The 16,136-nt window shown below is 51.0% G+C and overlaps 1 protein-coding gene across 3 annotated transcripts in view; it reads left to right on the forward strand.

Annotated features, from left to right (window-relative positions):
- The first annotated feature begins 2,248 nt into the window (after nt 1-2,248).
- CHST11 (carbohydrate sulfotransferase 11) overlaps nt 2,249-16,136 on the forward strand; it is a 261,692-nt gene continuing 247,804 nt past the window's right edge. The window contains exon 1 of one of the 3 annotated variants that reach the window (XM_042947574.1): nt 2,249-2,832. In XM_042947574.1, coding sequence (XP_042803508.1) covers nt 2,730-2,832 — 103 coding nt within the window. In that variant the 5' untranslated portion in view covers nt 2,249-2,729. Of the gene's footprint in view, nt 2,848-16,136 lie in introns of all 3 variants that reach the window. The other 2 variants (XM_042947578.1, XM_042947579.1) reach the window with 2 other exon arrangements.

The following is a 16,136-nucleotide window of genomic DNA, read 5'->3' on the forward strand; positions in this document are numbered from 1 at the left end:
AGCACTGACCTTCCCTGTGGACTTCAGAGGTGATCTAACCTAACTTTGTAGCCCAAGAAGGCATTACTTGTCCATCTCTGACTTATCTGTACCTACCCAGTGCCAGTCATTAAGCTGAGGACTAGAGAGAGACAGAGGTGAGGAAAACCCAGCCTAGTGGGTACAGTGGCCCAAGAGTGGTTTGGACCTAGTGCTCAGAGCACCAAAGAGGAAAGAAGCTATTTCAGGCAAGAAATCAGGGAAGGCTTCTTGGAAGAGGTGGTAGTTTACCTACATAGCCTTACCCCTCACTGTACGCTTGGGCCACTTCTTGACTGATTGTGGGAATGCAAAAATGGACGTTGGGCACGGCTCTCCACCTTCTCCACCATGTGGGCCAACTCAGCCCTCCATGACCCACCAGAGATGCACCTCTGATCTCTCCCTTGGCTCTGTGACTTCCCAGACTGCCTTATGCATGTCCAGACTTTTGTCCAAGTACAGTGTGGGCTCTGCCCTGGAAGGCCAGAGGCCAGGTGGGTGACCCCTCCCTGCTCTGTAAAACCCGGGAGTTAAATGAGAGCCTGACATTCTAGGCGAAGTGTGGCAAGTGCTCATCTAACCATGCTCCCTGCAAAGAATCCCTGCCTTGGTTGGGGTGGGTGGCCATGTGTTCAACTCCCATTCCCAGGCTCCTGTGGGGAGAATCACTGAAGAGTGGCTTTGCTCCGGAGCTTGTTCAGCTCCGCAGCCTTTAGCAAGCAGCTCATTCACAAGTGACTACAAATTAATACAGTACAGACCAGTTACATAAATATTGTGCTGTCATTGATTATCTTCTGTAATCAAAGGCAAGGCTGCTGACTTTGTTACTTTCCCTATCACGCGGCTCTGGAGGAAAACTCTGGAGGTTGTCCACGCAGGTTTCACTGCATGTGTCTATTTACAAGTTGTGTCTCTGATGTATTGAGAAGAGGGTAATGCCCCTTGCATTCAGACCCAATAAGTATTTATCAAATGCCTATTATCTGAGTGGCATCGGAAGACATATTCTTATTTCATTATTGAGTTAATAGCAGTAATAATTTGATAATATGACACAAAAGTAGTCTTTACAATGACATCCCTCCCCCGCCCCGTAAATATAATTGTTGGAATTTAAATAATCCTTTAACTTTAAAAAACCCAATGTAAACTTACAAGGAAAATAAAAAAATATGACAGCCCCTATCTGTTTGCTTACAGAAACCATGAAGGGCAGAAGAACAAGGTCTTCAATGTTGGGTGGTAGCTAAGTGGACCGTCGTAGTCGCCGATTTTCAAAAGTTAGAACGGGGTAGGTGAGCCACTGACGTCTGCACTATTAGCCTGTATCCACTTGATCGATTGTTAACCAACTTAAATGCAAGGGGTTGGAAACTGTAAATTACTTCCCACAATGCAGGAAAACAACGCCATCTTTCCATTTACCTGCCAGTGCTAAGGCCGGCTGGATTTTTCCATCAGTTGTTTGAATTCGGCTGACGGTGACTTCGTGGGGCCACCTCTCTCTTCCACCCTCTGGGACTCGTGTGCACTTGGGAGAATCTGGAGGGAGCTCTACCCTCCGGGAAGCCAGAGTTTTAAAATCCGCAAGCCAGTCCCTTTTGCCTTGTTGAGGGAGAGACTCTGCACAAATCTCCGGGAAAGCTCGGCGGTCGCCAGACCCCTGCGGGTAGTGCAGTTTCCCTAACCTTGACCCCCAAGTCAGCCGTTTCTAACCCCTTTCCAAAGCGTCGCTCGAGCCCGGGAGTGGTTTGAAAGAAAAAACGAAACCGCCCGTTTGGAGCTTCGGCTAAAGGGCACTCGCTCCCTGGGGGCTCAGGGGCAACTTCTCCATCACCTCGTCCAGGGATTTTAAACAATCGCGGACCACCAGCCCCCTTTACGCTCTCGGTGCCCGACTCGCTCCCTGCCACTTCCCTCCACGAACGCCGGCAGGAGTGGGTGGCAGCACCGAGGCGATTTGATTCGCATTTTTTTTTTTTCCTCCGGGTTTTGTCATGGAAACGCTGACACAACCTCCAGACGGCGGCCGAGCCCGGCCGGGGACTGAGGGCTTTTGGGACCCTGCGGGAGCGCGGCGCGCTCTCCGCACTCCCCGGGAAACAGCTGGACGCGACCAATTCCCGGGTAGGGGCGGGGGGAGCGCGACGCTCCGCCCCGGCGCTCCGGCCCCTCCCTCCTCCCGGCTCTCCGCGGGCGCCCTCCCCTCGCCGGGGGCTGCGAGTTGCATTTGGTAAAACCCAGCCCGGAATATATAGATCATTGGAGCGCAATGAAGTAGCCTTTGGAGCGGAGGGAGGGGGCCCGTCCGACAGCCACAGCGGCCAGCGCAGCAGCGGCGGCGGCGGCGGCACCACCAGCGCTCGCACCCCAGCCGCCCGGCCCGCGAGGAGGCAGCGGCGGCCGCCGGCGGGAGCGGAGGCGGCGGCGGGGAGGCGAAGAGGAGCAGCGGGAGGAGCAGGAGCGCGCAGCCGGCGGGTCCACGCATCTCGGCACTTCCAGAGCAACTCCGGCGCCTTCCGTACCCCTGCCCGGGGCTGGGGGCTCCGAGAGCGGCCGCGAAGCCCTCCCGATCGTCCCCCTCCCGAGCCCTGCCCAGCCCTTGCCCTGCGCCTCCCGGGCTCCGCTCCGCGCGGCAGGGTCCCGGCTCCTGCGCCCCGGGCGCGCCTCCCGGACACCCCGGTCCCCGCAGCCAGGACAAAGCCATGAAGCCGGCGCTGCTGGAAGTGATGAGGATGAACAGAATTTGCCGGATGGTGCTGGCCACTTGCTTGGGATCCTTTATCCTGGTCATCTTCTATTTCCAAAGTATGTTGCACCCAGGTAGGGGGCGCGTTAGCGTGGTTTTGTTGGATATTTTCTTCTCTCTCGCGCTCTCGCTCGCTCGCTGGCGCCTGGTTTCTGCCTATTCCAACCTTACCTCTTCTCCCTCAGCCACCTCGGGACTCCTTGCTGCCCGGACAGGACGAGTCGGGATGGAGAGGAGGAGAGAAGACGTGCTCTCTCTCCTCTTCTTCCTCCCGGCTCCAGGCTGGAGGATGGAAGCAAGGGGGAGCGGTTTTTTTTTCCTCCCTTTTTTCTTTGTGTCTCTTGTCTGTCTGTCTGCGAGGTAGCAGAGCAAGGTAGAGAGGTTGTGGGCAGCTGCTGACGTGGGGGGCCGGTTTGAAGAGAATGCAACTCCCCGCGGATGCAGCGATCCGTGGATGAAAGAGGCGCCGGGAGGCGGCCGCCCTGCGCCTGGGCGCGCTGCCTTTTCCTTGGGTTGGGGGCTTGGGGGCTAAGGGTGTGCGCCCCGGCGAAGTCTCCAGTCCCTGCTGGGGAGCCTGAGGCTCAGGCTCCCACGTGTCCGGGGCTCAGCGCCGCGCAGAGGTGTGGGGAGAGGCTTGGTGCCCCGCACTGCCTCTCCACTAGGTTGGGGAAGGGGCCAGGCGCCCCTCGTTTGCCCCCGGGGTCTGGCTCCTCATTGACCTTGCGGCTGGTGTCCTGGGGCTTGCTTCACCCCGCGCCCCCACCCCAACGGCTCTCCCGACCCTGCGCTGGTCACTGCTCCTGGGTCACGCCTTGGCCGCAGCAGTTTTGGAGGAAACTTTGGCCCGGTCCTGGACTGACCGTCAGGTTGCTTGCCCCTCTCCTGGGTTCCGAACCTCTGAAGTCCCCCGGAGGGCCCCGGGGCGTGTGGCAGTGAGCCCCTCCCCCAGCCCTCTGTAGCTTAGGCAAGTTACACATCTGAAATCTGGACTGGGGGAGGATCGAGGCTCGCCCCTTCCAAAAGGCGCTAAGGAAAGTTTGGGACCTGGGGAGGGAGGGGCGCCCTCGAGCGCGGCGGCCGGGGGTTCACTGCTCGGCCCCGAAGCCCAACAGGTACAAAAGCCTTCCGAGGAGGCTTCGGGGTGACGCGGCTCGGCCCGGGGAGCCGTGGTATCCACACCCCCCACCTCACCCCCGGCCGGCTCCCACTGGGCCACATTGGCTCCGAAATCCTTTTTGCTTTCTTCCTTTTTTTCTTTTCTTTTCTTTTTTCTTTTTTTCTTTTTTTTTACGCCTCCGAGTTGCCTTTCTCAGTACAGCCACAGCAATAATTTGCTTTTATAATTGCAAGGAGGGAGTTGGAAACACATTTCCTTCCAGGGAAATGGGGTTGGTTTTTTTTCTCTTTTGCCTCCCGCGTTCTCCTTTCAGTGTGTATGTATCTAACACTTTCAGCAGACGCAGCCCCGAATTCTTCTAGCTTGCGTTTGGGTGGGTGGCAGAGGAATAAAGCTGTTCTTTCCATCAATCAGGCAGGGCTGCGGGTGTGAGATTCCTTGACAGCGTCGGGGACTGAGCGGCCCCTCTGCCCGGCTCGCCCTGGAGCAGTTGTTCAGGCGGCCAAGGATATGGTCTGACGCTACCACTGGTAACCTCAGGACATCCGAGCCAGCCTTGTAAAAGATGGCTTTTGTTTGCAGTTGGGTATTTTTAGTTTCATGTCAGCAAACTGCAGCCGTGTTTGTCTCCTCACCCAGACCGGTGGTTGGGAAACTTCTAAGGGAATTTAAAAATGGACCTCGCTTATGTTCTGGGCAGCCGGTGCGGTGGTTCCAGTGGGCAAGGCCAGACAGACAGCAGCATCCTGGAGGCCAGGCCAGACTCCGCCCCAGAGACTGGGAGACTGGGTGCCGTGCAAGTGCACTGGGGCTCAACCAGTTTAAACAAAGGGCCCAGGGGTTTGGTCTAGACTTCAGATACGTGTTTAGGCCGCTTAAAATTTTGCCTGGACAGAACATGCCGGGTAATTCTCTGCAGAAATGCCAAGGACAAGGACGGATATTAGTCTCCATGCGGAATGCACTTGAACTTCTCCGTACCTGTTAGTCGTCCAGGTACTGATAATACCCCCACTCGCCATGGTTTTCATGCAGCCGATGCCTTTTCTTGTCTGAGAATTCGGAAATAACTTTTTAACCAGAGACACCAGGAAGAAGCTTGTCCTCTGCTCTCAGCCTTCGCTTCCCTTCCTGGCCCCATTTCCTTTTAAGAAATGGCATTTGCTTATTATTCATATCTGTATGAATGTCCTCTCCTGACATGTTTTCCCAGCCCATAGCAAGTTCCACTGTCAATACCTTCTATTGAATGTGCAACTGAAGATTCCAATGGAGAGGTCTTCCTTATGTTGAATTACGTATGGTTCCACGAAAACTCCGTGCCATCAGTTTATTATGATATGGGCCATAAAAATATGCTTCGAAATCAATATTAAACATGTTCCTTTCTCCCCCCGCCCCCATCTTATTAAACTTCATGGTTGACGACAGCTGATGCTAAATCTTTTCTACTACTTTGAATTTCTTTAAAACTTAGCTGGATCTTTGCTTCTTTGAGGATTTGGGGTCATTGGTGGGATGATCCTTTGGCCTGGCTGTGCAGTTTCAGTCTTGAAAGATCACCCGGGGAGAGGCATAAGGGACCACGCCATGGCACAGATTGTTGCTAAAAATTTGGAGCCCTCCGGTAGGAGTTCCACATTCCTGTATCTGAAATAGAAAAATAGTATTCCGAAAGAAATGGATTCCGGGCTTCATCGGTACCTTGAGAACACCTGGAGTGTGAGAGGTGGGGGAGAAAAAAGAAAGGAGACAGCTGGCGATGGGAGGGCTGGCTGTCTCTCCCTCGGATTCTAATCTGGGGCCCATTGTCTTCTGTACTTTTCTAGTTCCCAAGCAATTCATAAACTTGAGTAGTTGATCTTTAATTTGGTTGGAGGGTTCAGGAGAAGTGGGCTTTGTCAGTAAGGCAGCTTTCTTTAGATCTCTGACATCTGAGTTATAGTCCTTGTTTATGTCAGTTTTTTTTTTTTTTTTAATTTTTTTTTTTTTTTTTTTAAGAGAGAGAGTGTGTGCACAGTCTGTGCATGAGTGGGGAGAGGGCAGAGGGAGGGGGAGAGAGAGAGAGAGAGAGAGAGAATCTTAAGCAGGTTCCATGCTTAGCTCAGAGGCTGATGGGGGGGGTCGGGGCGGGGGTGCGGGGTGTGTGCTTGGTCCCATGACGGGATTGTGACCTGAGCCAGCATCAAGGGTCTGGTGTTCAACTGACTGAACCACCCCGGTGCCCCATGATTTTATTTTTTAGTCATCTCTACACCCAGTGTGGGGCTTGAACTTACAACCCCAAGATCAAGAGTCCCGCACGCTCTACCGACTGAGCCAGCCAGGCACCCTGGGATCAGGTTTTAGCCCCATCCTAATCCCAGTGTTTTACGCAGTGCCTGACACATAGTAGGTTCCCAATAAAATATTTGCTGGGGAAAAGCACGAATAGCTCAGCTCCAGAAGACCCGCTTCTCTGGTCTTCAGGAACGTTATCAAGCCTTGCCGACAATGCTGTGTCTGTGAGTCTGGGTCCGTGTGGTGGGCACCCTTCCCTGCCTTCCTGGTCTCTGAGGGCCCCCGCACACATGGATTTGGTTTAAGTCTTTGTACCCCAGGTGGAGCATTCCCCGCGGCCTAGATTTGCTGCCCCGAGGTATGAGGCAGTTGGGGCACTGCTCGGTGTCCTGGGTGCTGGGGGAGCTTGGCCTCCATTAGCCACTGACTCAAAGAAACCCGTCCACAGCACAAACCCCTTTTGTGGGTGTGAGCAGCCCCTGAAGTGGGTGAGGATGGAGACACATGCTAGCGGTTTCTGCACACATTCGAGTCCATCAGCAAATGCGTCCTGTAAACGTGCGTCCTGTACAGTAAACTGTGTTGCCTACCTGCCCCGGACAGCTGGGCTTTGATGGAGCTGTGCTCCGCAAGGCAAAGCGGAGGAGGCCCCCGGGGCTGCATTTGTGCCCAGTGTGTGAAGAGAGTTCCTCCGAACCTTCCTTTTGTGTCGCTCCCTAGGATTGTGATTTTGTTCGAAATCTCCTGTTCGAAGAAGAGAAGCCTGCGGAGGAGAAAGCCTTTTCTCTTTCTCTTCCTCTCTTTTTTTTCCTCCTGCCGTATGTTTACTTTCACTGTTGCCTGGGATTTCTTTGCCTTGGTCGAAGGTATTGAAAGATTATACCCTTTATTTAAAGACTTCTTGGGTTACCCCTTTGTACTTGTACTTGGTTAGATTGAATGTGCAGTGCTTTTGTGTGATGATTTTAATCTAATTGTAAACATAATATGTGCTCATTTTAGGAAATTTAGGAAGTGTAGAAGAGAAACCATCATTTAGCATTCCACCACCCAGAGGCAACAGGTGCTTTATTCTATGTATTATAGAATATATATGTTAAAAAAAAGTTGAGATTATATCATGCCTTTTGTACCTGTTTTGATGTATTTTAGACAAGTGCATCATTATGGTGACTAGTTATTATGTTTAAAGACAACATTTAACCTCAACCTTTTTAATCTATAGATTTGCATATGTCTCTGCCATCCCCCCCCCCCCCGCCCCCCGCCCCACTTTGCAGGATGTCAGTCCTGTATCATTTTTATTACTTTTTTTAAAACTGCACACGAATCTTTTTGCTTATACATGAAATGAATTTGGACTCACCGGTTTGTAGGGCCGGTTCTTAGGTTATCTCTCTGGCGTTTCCTTTTGCAAAGGCAGCAGGAGGGTCTCAAATAGGAGACTGTTATGAATCCTGAAAGCAGCGTTAAATAACTGAAGGCTAAGACCTGTCCAGTATGGGGACTCCCTTTGGTGGGTGAAACGTTTGCACCTCAGTGAGGCATTGTCATGGCCGCATTAAGATGAGACAGATACACTTAGGCAGTTCCCTCCAACAGTTACAGCCACTGCTCAGGAGCTCTCATTTCATTGCTTTCTGAAATAAAAGTGGTGGTCAGCGGAGGGGTGGCTGGAGATGTCCGTGGGGCAGGGGACGTGGGGATCCATCCTGCAGCAGTGGGGGCTGCGGTTTAGATTTATCTGGTTGGAAAGCCATTTTGCTCATGACCAGCTCTATCAGCACAGCCGTTTAAAAACAGGAAGTCAAACACTTACAAGTTCAGGCCCCACCGTTTCCCCCTCTTAAAATCCACCCACAAGACCCACCTCCTTAACCTGGGGAGGGTAGGTGAAAAAGGCCTTGTGAAAGTCATCGTCAGCAGGCATGTAAGTCCAAATTCTTGGAAAAACCAGCATTGTTTGCTTACTCATTTTTTTCTTTTTCGTTTCTTTTTCTCTTGAATTTCGAGACCCTGTCTTTATCACAAGTGAGGAGGAAGGCACATCTTCCTCTGAGGTCATTGAATAGTCTGATCTATCAATTAAAAATTCCCGGAAACTTATTTGACGCATCTGAGATCAAATATGATTGATCAGAATTTACAAGCTGAGTTGTGCTTTTTTTTTTCTCGGCCTCTTGTCTTTCTCTCTTCTACTCGGTGCCAGGCCCTGGAGGTGGGTCTAGGCACTTGAGGGATTCAGTATGGATTTTGGCCCCCAGGGAACTTAAAGCCAGACTTGAAGCAAATGCAGAAGTAAAAAAAAAAAAAAAAAAGTAGGCCTGTCAGGTGGTGTGGAGAAAAACAAAGCAGGGAGAGATAGATGGGGGGCGGGGCTTGCAATTGAATATAAAGGTAATTAGGGAATGCCACTGGTGGGATGACCTTGGAGAGCAGAGACCTCAGGGAAGGGAAGGAGCCATCCACGTGTCCATCCCAGGGAGAATGTCCCAGGCCTAGAGCAGCAGAGGCCTGCCCCTGAGGTGGGAACTTGCCAGACAGGCAGCACTGAGTGTTCAAAGCAGAGGGAAGGGGCCCGGAGCAGAGTGTGCTGCGGGGCCTGGGGCAGGCTGGGCGGGAGGTGAGGAAGCTTCTTACTTGCACCTTTATCTTTGGGCAGCTGGTCCTGCGCTTTGGTAAAGCGGTCACCGCACTAATCCTGTGTCTCCTCACCCCGCCCCCGCACCCCCCCACTAGACCACAAAGTGGTAAAAGAGATTTGAGAAACATTTTAACGGAACTGGTGTTGGGAAAGTCTTCAACAAAACGTTCGGGGTGCGATCCATGGCATTCACGACTACAAAGCGCGGTCGCACCCTGACTTCTGCGGGCACTCAGTAAGGGCGTAGAGAGGGACTGGGTTGGGGGCTTGGTGATTTGGACGTGGAAGGCCTGGGTCCTGGGGCGGGGCTCCTCTGCTCCCTAACCCCATCAATTACCGTATTCCCTCCATTCTGAGAGACTCATTTTTTTCGCAATTTCGTAGCGATGAACTTTGACGGTGTCGTCATCGATGGCTTCTTGGCACCGTGCCATGCTTCTGTGGCCAGGCTTGTTCTTTCTCATTGGGACTCAGAGTGGCCATTGTCTTAGAGTTGATGCCCTCGGAGGCGGCCACCTCTGGAAATTGGGAAGGTACTTTTTGCAAACCACGGCACACCCTGTGACCTTAGTAAGGTGATGGGAAAGGGCATCCCCCTAAGACGCGGGCTCCCGGTGAGGGCCCAGAAGTGCCTGATCAGCCCTGACTGTGGGCTTCGTGAAGGCTTGGCCAGCATGTAGGCCCATAAGCCTTTTCTGCTCTGCCTGGGGGAGCTCGTACCCATTTTCAGAGGCTTGGGGCTTGCAGTTCATATCTCTCTTACGTTAACTGATAGGGGTCGGGAAGAGCCCGAATGGGAAGGGTGGCGAAGTGACTTATTTAACCCGGGGCTCGACCCTGGAAGTTCCAACAGAAATAGGTGTAGACGTTTCTTGGGGAGACTATCACAGTGTGGATTTTAGTTTCTTTCATGGCCATCGAGCTCACGTGGCCTTTATAATTTCTCTGGCCCTTTAGAAATGTAGTTGTTTGTTCGCGTGCGTGCCTTCTTCTTTAGATTTATCAGGGCACGGATTCTGTCTCTGAGGTTGGCCCAGAAGTCCTTCGGAAACATTTCAAGAGTAAACACTTCAAGAGTAAACAAGAGTAAACATTTCATCTCAAAGACACCTGTTCCCTCCTGTCCCCTCCTTACCTGAATGTCTAGAGCCCAGAGGGAAGAGCTGGGCTGCTTTGCCAGGCCCACACAGCTTCCGGGTGGTCTCTTCCATTTGTCCTCTAAATCTCTCTGCTCTCCTGCTCTACTAGGATTCGGAGTTCAGAGCTGGAACTAAAAAATGGTCTAAGTATTTTAAGCAGAGGGTATTTAATGGAGGGGATCTGGTGCTTATGAAATTGCTGGGGGCAGCTGGAGGCATAGGGCTCTCCGCTGGGCCTGCAGGAAGGAGCCCCAGCTGATAGTACATGTAATTATTTGTAAGCAAATCTATATTGGCTGCTCCAAACCGACCCCTTAGGAGTGCGGCTGTCTGTCTCCAAGACTGTCCCGGAACTCCTGAGTCTGAGAACAAACTGAGGCTACTGAGAACCAGGGGTCAGAAATCCTGGTTCCAGAGTTGGAATGATTCCCCACTGCAGCTGCCTCTTGACACCCAGAAGGACAGAGGGAGGACCGTGTAATGCTGTTGTAAAACCTTTCCTGTCCCCATCACCACATTAGCCTGCGGCAAAACCGCCCAGAAGGCAAGAAGTTGGTCTCTGACTCATGTCTTTTTTTTTTTTTTAAGTATATGTATGTATGTATGTATTTAGAAAGAATGCAAGTGGGGGAGGAGCAGAGAGAGAGAGAGAGAGAGAGAATCCCAAGCAGTCTCTACACCGTCATCGTCGAGCCCAGGGTAGGGCTCGAACTCACGAACTGTGAGATCATGACCTGAGTCAGATGCTCATCCAGCTGAGCCATTCAGGTGCCCCTCACGTCTGCTTTCTAAGTCTTGAGTGAGTGCTTCTGTTTGGGGAAACCAAATTCACAGCCAGAACCCTGGCTTCAAGAAAGCCTGGCCAAGTATGGCTTTTGCAGCATAAGAAGGCCTTCTAGAAGAAGGGGTGGTGGAATGGCTGATGAGCAAACATCCACAGTAGTCAACCACACATTGGCACACTACTGGTGAACCATACTTGAGGAGTCATTCCCAATATGTTTTGTTTATAGATAATTTATATGCATTACCACCATCATCTAAATATCCAGCATAAGGGTCTTTCTAAACTTTCTACGAGTAGTGATTGTAAAACCACATGTTCATTATCCTCTGGTTAATGCTGTTGGCTGACACCTTGTGCACTCCGATTCTGCGATCCTTTTTACCTTGTAACGTGGCAGATGGAGACTCGGAGGAGTGTGTGTGCATTGTGAGTATTCGTGCGCTGTGGCTTCTTGGCTGGGATCTCTCTAAGCCTCCATTCCATTTTGTGAGGATTGGTTTAGGTGAAAGTAGATAATGTAATCTGTACCTCTGCTTATGACTCGTTGTAAATGGCGAGCCGTGAAATAGGCCGAAGCAATGAGATCACGGAAACGGCCACAGAGTCCCTTCACTGTGTGGCTCTCCGTCGTCCTCCTCATGACACCCGTGTTTCTTTCTTTTCTTTAGAGAGGGAGAGAGAGAGAGATTGAGTGGGGGAGAGGGGCAGAGGGAGAGCGAGAGAGAGAGTCTAAAGCAGGCTCCACACTCAGCACAGAGCCCGCCGTGGGGCTCTGTCCCACGACCCCTGAGCCGAAATCAAAGGTCAGACACTGAATCACCTGAGCCACCCGGGCACCCTCACCCGTGTTTCACAAAAGGCATGTTGAGTTGTTAGGATGGGTTACATGGAAGTGTTTGTGTTGATTTCTATTTTCAACACTCAAGCTCTTTTGTTAGACTAAATATAAATGAAAGATGTAACGTTGCCTTCCCAGGGCCCTCGTGTCCACTAGACTTTGGAACTCCAGGTCTGGACTTGTCACGAATGTAACCGGTGACCGCTAGGCCCGCCACAGCCAACTCTGGGTCAGGGTGCTAGTAACCTCGTGCTTGGTCTGGTGGTGGGGAGTCCGAGTCTGACTGTAGGTAAGGAGGACAGGTAGCACTGAGATCTCCAGTATCACCTGAAGTTCGTTTCTGACTCGGGCAGGTACGGGTAGGGATAAAGAAACCTGGTAATGTGGGGGTTGAAGTCCATTTCAGTCTTGTGAGTGGTTATCCTAAAAGCCTCGGGAAGAAAACCCACAAAGGCAACTCAAGTTGAAACAGGCTGGTGACTGGGCTTCTGCCTGAAGCTGTTAACTTCAAAGAATCCTAGAAGGGGGAAGACACAAAGGCCCCTCCAAGGGAGTATTGTCATATCACACTTTATATCTCTTAACGGTTGACGCAGTTTCCCTTTATTGTCATCGTCCGTGGTCATTCGCTATAGAGAAAAGAGCACAGAATTTGCGGTGTAGAGACCAGCTTTTGGACCTTGGCCACCTACTGTATCCATTGGACATCACTCAAGATGTTTTTGTTGAATGCTTGTTAAGCGTTAGGCTTTGTTCGGGGGGCTGGAGATATGACAGGGACACAGACAAAAATGCATGTCCTCGCGGTACATTCTCCTCGGGGAAGACACAATAACCAAATGCATGTTTAAAACATAGAGTGTGTTTGATGATGACAAGTGCTACAGAAGGACAGTAAGGCAAGGAAGGAGGATATGAAACCGAAGCAGCCTGGGGACTGCAGTTTGCAGTGGGGATACCCAGATGAGGCCTCCCTGAGAAAGTGGCTTTCTTTAGAGATAGGAGACGAGCCAGGGAAATAATACAGGTATTTATTGAGTACTATTTCTGAAGGTCGACCTGGGCCAGGTCTTTAATATGTTATTTCGCAGAAGAAACTTACAAGGTACACAAGGTTATCATCACATGTTATAAGGGGGCAAACTGAGGCATAGAGAATATCACTCATCCAAGGTCACATTGAGAGGACTGAGGTGCCATGGCTGTCTAAGATCTGTTGCTCTGGATATGTAGTAGGGGCTCTCTGTTGGGGGTTGTCCCCTCCCCCACGTTTGGAAATGTGTCGGGATGCTTTTGATTGTCTCTAGGACCGATGACATCAGTCTCGTTGGCAGGGCTAAGGATGCTAGACATCTTGCAAAGGATGGAATCTTTCCGCCCATCAGAGTCATCTTGCCCAAATGCCAGTAATGCTTCTCCTTGAGAAATTCCTCAAGACTCTCCAGGCTTGAACAGCGTCTGGCGTAGTACCTGGCCACACCCCACAACTTGGGCAAGCGCCCGGCAAATTATAGCCACTTAATAATGGATTGAAAGACCGAGTGAAAGTCATAGCCTCAGAGATTTGGTCCCCTCCTTTGCCAAGTGAAGGTAGTAATATTACGTCTCCAACCTCATGGTGGGGGTGAGGATTCAATGAGAAACTAGATGGGAAAATGCCTTGAAAATGGATGCAGACACTGTGCACACAGATTGTTAGAGTAAACGCGCTGCGGTTTCTCATTCTGAGATATTAATCTTCACGTTCACAAAAATGCTGTCGTATTTCATTCTGTTTGATACCTGAGCAGGTGTTTATCCGTTCCTTATGTCTGCCCTGCACTGTGAGGTTTACTAAGAGGGTCCTGCTTCCAGACTGCTGTATCTTCTTTCTTTCTTTTTTTTTTTTTTAAAGTTTATTTATTTATTTTGAGAGAGACAGAGTGAGTGGGTGAGGGGCAGAGAGAGAGGGAGAATCTCCAGCAGGCTCTGAGCTGAGAGCGTGGGGCTTATGAACCTTGCGATCATGACCTGAGCCAAAATCAAGAGCTGGACACTTAACCGACTGAGCCACCACCCAGGTGCCCCCGAGTATCTCCTTTCTGTCTGCACTAACCCCCTGTCTGCTGTGCCGGCTCACCTCCCCGCCAAGGCCAAAACTGAGCTCTGCCTCGGTGGCGCATTTTACAAAAGCAGAGTTTATTTGGTGAAAACTCAGCTTTGCGGTTTCATGCTGCATGCAGAGGCCATAGCTTTCCCCCACCGACCAACCCCTCAGGTTCTCATTAACTTTAAAAGGTGGCGTTTGAAAAATAAAACACAGGGCACTGTCAGTGCCATTTCTGAAAGCTGAACTCAGGAGGACAAAAAGTTTCGGAAAAATAGCCCGTTGTTCAGTGGCAGCCCTTGGGTGAGCCGAGGTCGGGTGGCTTATTGCACAGGACAGAATCGATTGGCCTTTGTCACCACACTTGAACCTGTTGTGTGCAGAGGAGGACCGTATGGCTTCTTCTCGCACAGGGACCAGTCACCCTCTGCCAGCCTGGGGGAGCTGCCCCTGGGGGACGGCATTCATAGTGGGGACAGAGGCCCTCTCTGCCGTGGTCACCAGAGAAGGTGCTGAAACTTAGTTCAAAGGCTGTAATCCTGATTTGGGCGAGGCCAAGGTGTATTTGGTGCCCTTCCCTGCCCCACCCCTTACTTTCCTGGAGACAGTCCAGCGGGGCTTGATAGCCACGGGGTAGGGGTGGGGGTCCATCATTGCTCGGCGTTCTTTACAAGTTGAAAAGTCTATCTTTTTAGGCACTGGACCCTCCAAATGAACTTTCCACCTCACCCGACTATTGATTTAGATTAGTGGTTCTCAGCTGGGAACAACTTTGCTCCCTTCTCTCTCCCACTGCAAGGGACCTTTCGCAATGTCTGGAGAGAATTCGGTTGTCACACCTGGGGGCAGGGGGGCGGTGGTGTCCTACTGGCATCTAGTGGGGAGAAGCCAGAAATGCTGTTAAACATCCTACATGTGCCAGATGGCCGCCCCCGCTCGCTGCTCCCCACCAACAAAGACTAATTCAACCCACAGTGGCAATAGCTGGGACACTCTTATTTAGATTCTGTAGTTTTTTGATGCCTTATTAAGAACAACACACACACTCACACAGCATAAGTAAGTGCTCACTTGCTGAGTACCTACTATGTGTCAGCGTGCTAACTGCTTTACTTGGATTATCACCGTTAATCTTTGCGATCTTGTGAGCGTTTCCCAGTTCCGTTGTACAGATGAGCAATGCTCGCCGTTATGCTCCGTTTATCTGTTCTTGCTTTCAGCTAATTAGGTCAGGAGGTAATTTGTTTATAAGGACCTTCCGCTCAGCGGCAGACTCTAAGCGGAACATTCAGTGATAGCCTCTTCTCTTCTTACCCTACACTCTATCCCGGGGTGAGCTCATCCCCTCTTGGGACCCGTGCTGTCAGCTGTGTTCAGGTGACACTTCTCACTTCAACTTGGATGTATCCTGAGGTCAAAGTGCAGTTCATATGTTACCTCCCGTGTAAAATCTTCATCTGCCCTCTCGGTCAGATGAAGGAGGTGGACGGCCTTCCTCTGCGCCCCGTGGTACTTTGTGCGTGCGCACTTCTGTTATCACACACTCTGGCGTATTGGGTCATCGAGGGCAGGCTGTGTCTTGTTCAGCCCAGTACCTCAACATCTGACCAGAGCCTGGTCCGGAGAAGTTGTCCCAGGCCGTTCAGGCCGCTGCCACAAAGTGCCACAGACTGGGTGGCTTGTAAACAGCTAGAATTAACTCCTCACAGCACAGGAGGCTGGAAGCTTAAGAGCAGGGTGGCAGGATGATTGGGTGATGGACCTCTTCTGGGGCATAGACTTCTCATTGTCGTTCCACGTGGCGGGAGGGGTGAGGCAGCTCCCTGGGGCCTTCTAGAAAGGCACCGATCCCATTCACGAGAGCCCCATCCTCATGACCTAATCACCTTCAAGGGCTCCACCTCCTAATGTCATCACCTCGGGCATATGTTTCCAATGTATGACTTTTGGGGGGAGGACACAAACATTGGGACCATAGCAATAGTCACTCAGTCAATATTTATTGAAAGAATGAATACTTTGATGCCGATTGGTAAACAAGAAGAAAATCCCGCTAATGAAGGTGGTGAGTATGGAATTTTCAGCCATTGTCGTGGCCGATTGGGTTTTCAGTTTGTGCAGTGATGTGCAGTGAGGGAGCAGTCATGGAAGAGAGCAAAGAACAATTCATTTAGCAACTCATTTAACGATTCATTTGGCTAGGTGTAGACCCAGCCAAAAAATGAGCAACTTTTGAAGACGTGGTTGTTAGGTACCGTAGCCACGATGGTAAACCGGTATGTCCCGGGAAGGGATCTGCTGGTTCACCCGGAATGGGAGAGCGCCTGGAACAGGACCTTTCTAGGACAGCATTGTCCAGCCAGAATATACTGTCAGCTATGTGTGTAACTTTAAATTTTCCCGTAACCACATTGAAACAAAGTAAAGAAACAGAAAAAAATAAACAGGTGAAATTAATATCTAAAGAATCCT

This window comes from Panthera leo, chromosome B4 (genome assembly GCF_018350215.1).
Source record: "Panthera leo isolate Ple1 chromosome B4, P.leo_Ple1_pat1.1, whole genome shotgun sequence".
Taxonomy (NCBI): Eukaryota; Metazoa; Chordata; class Mammalia; order Carnivora; family Felidae; genus Panthera; species Panthera leo.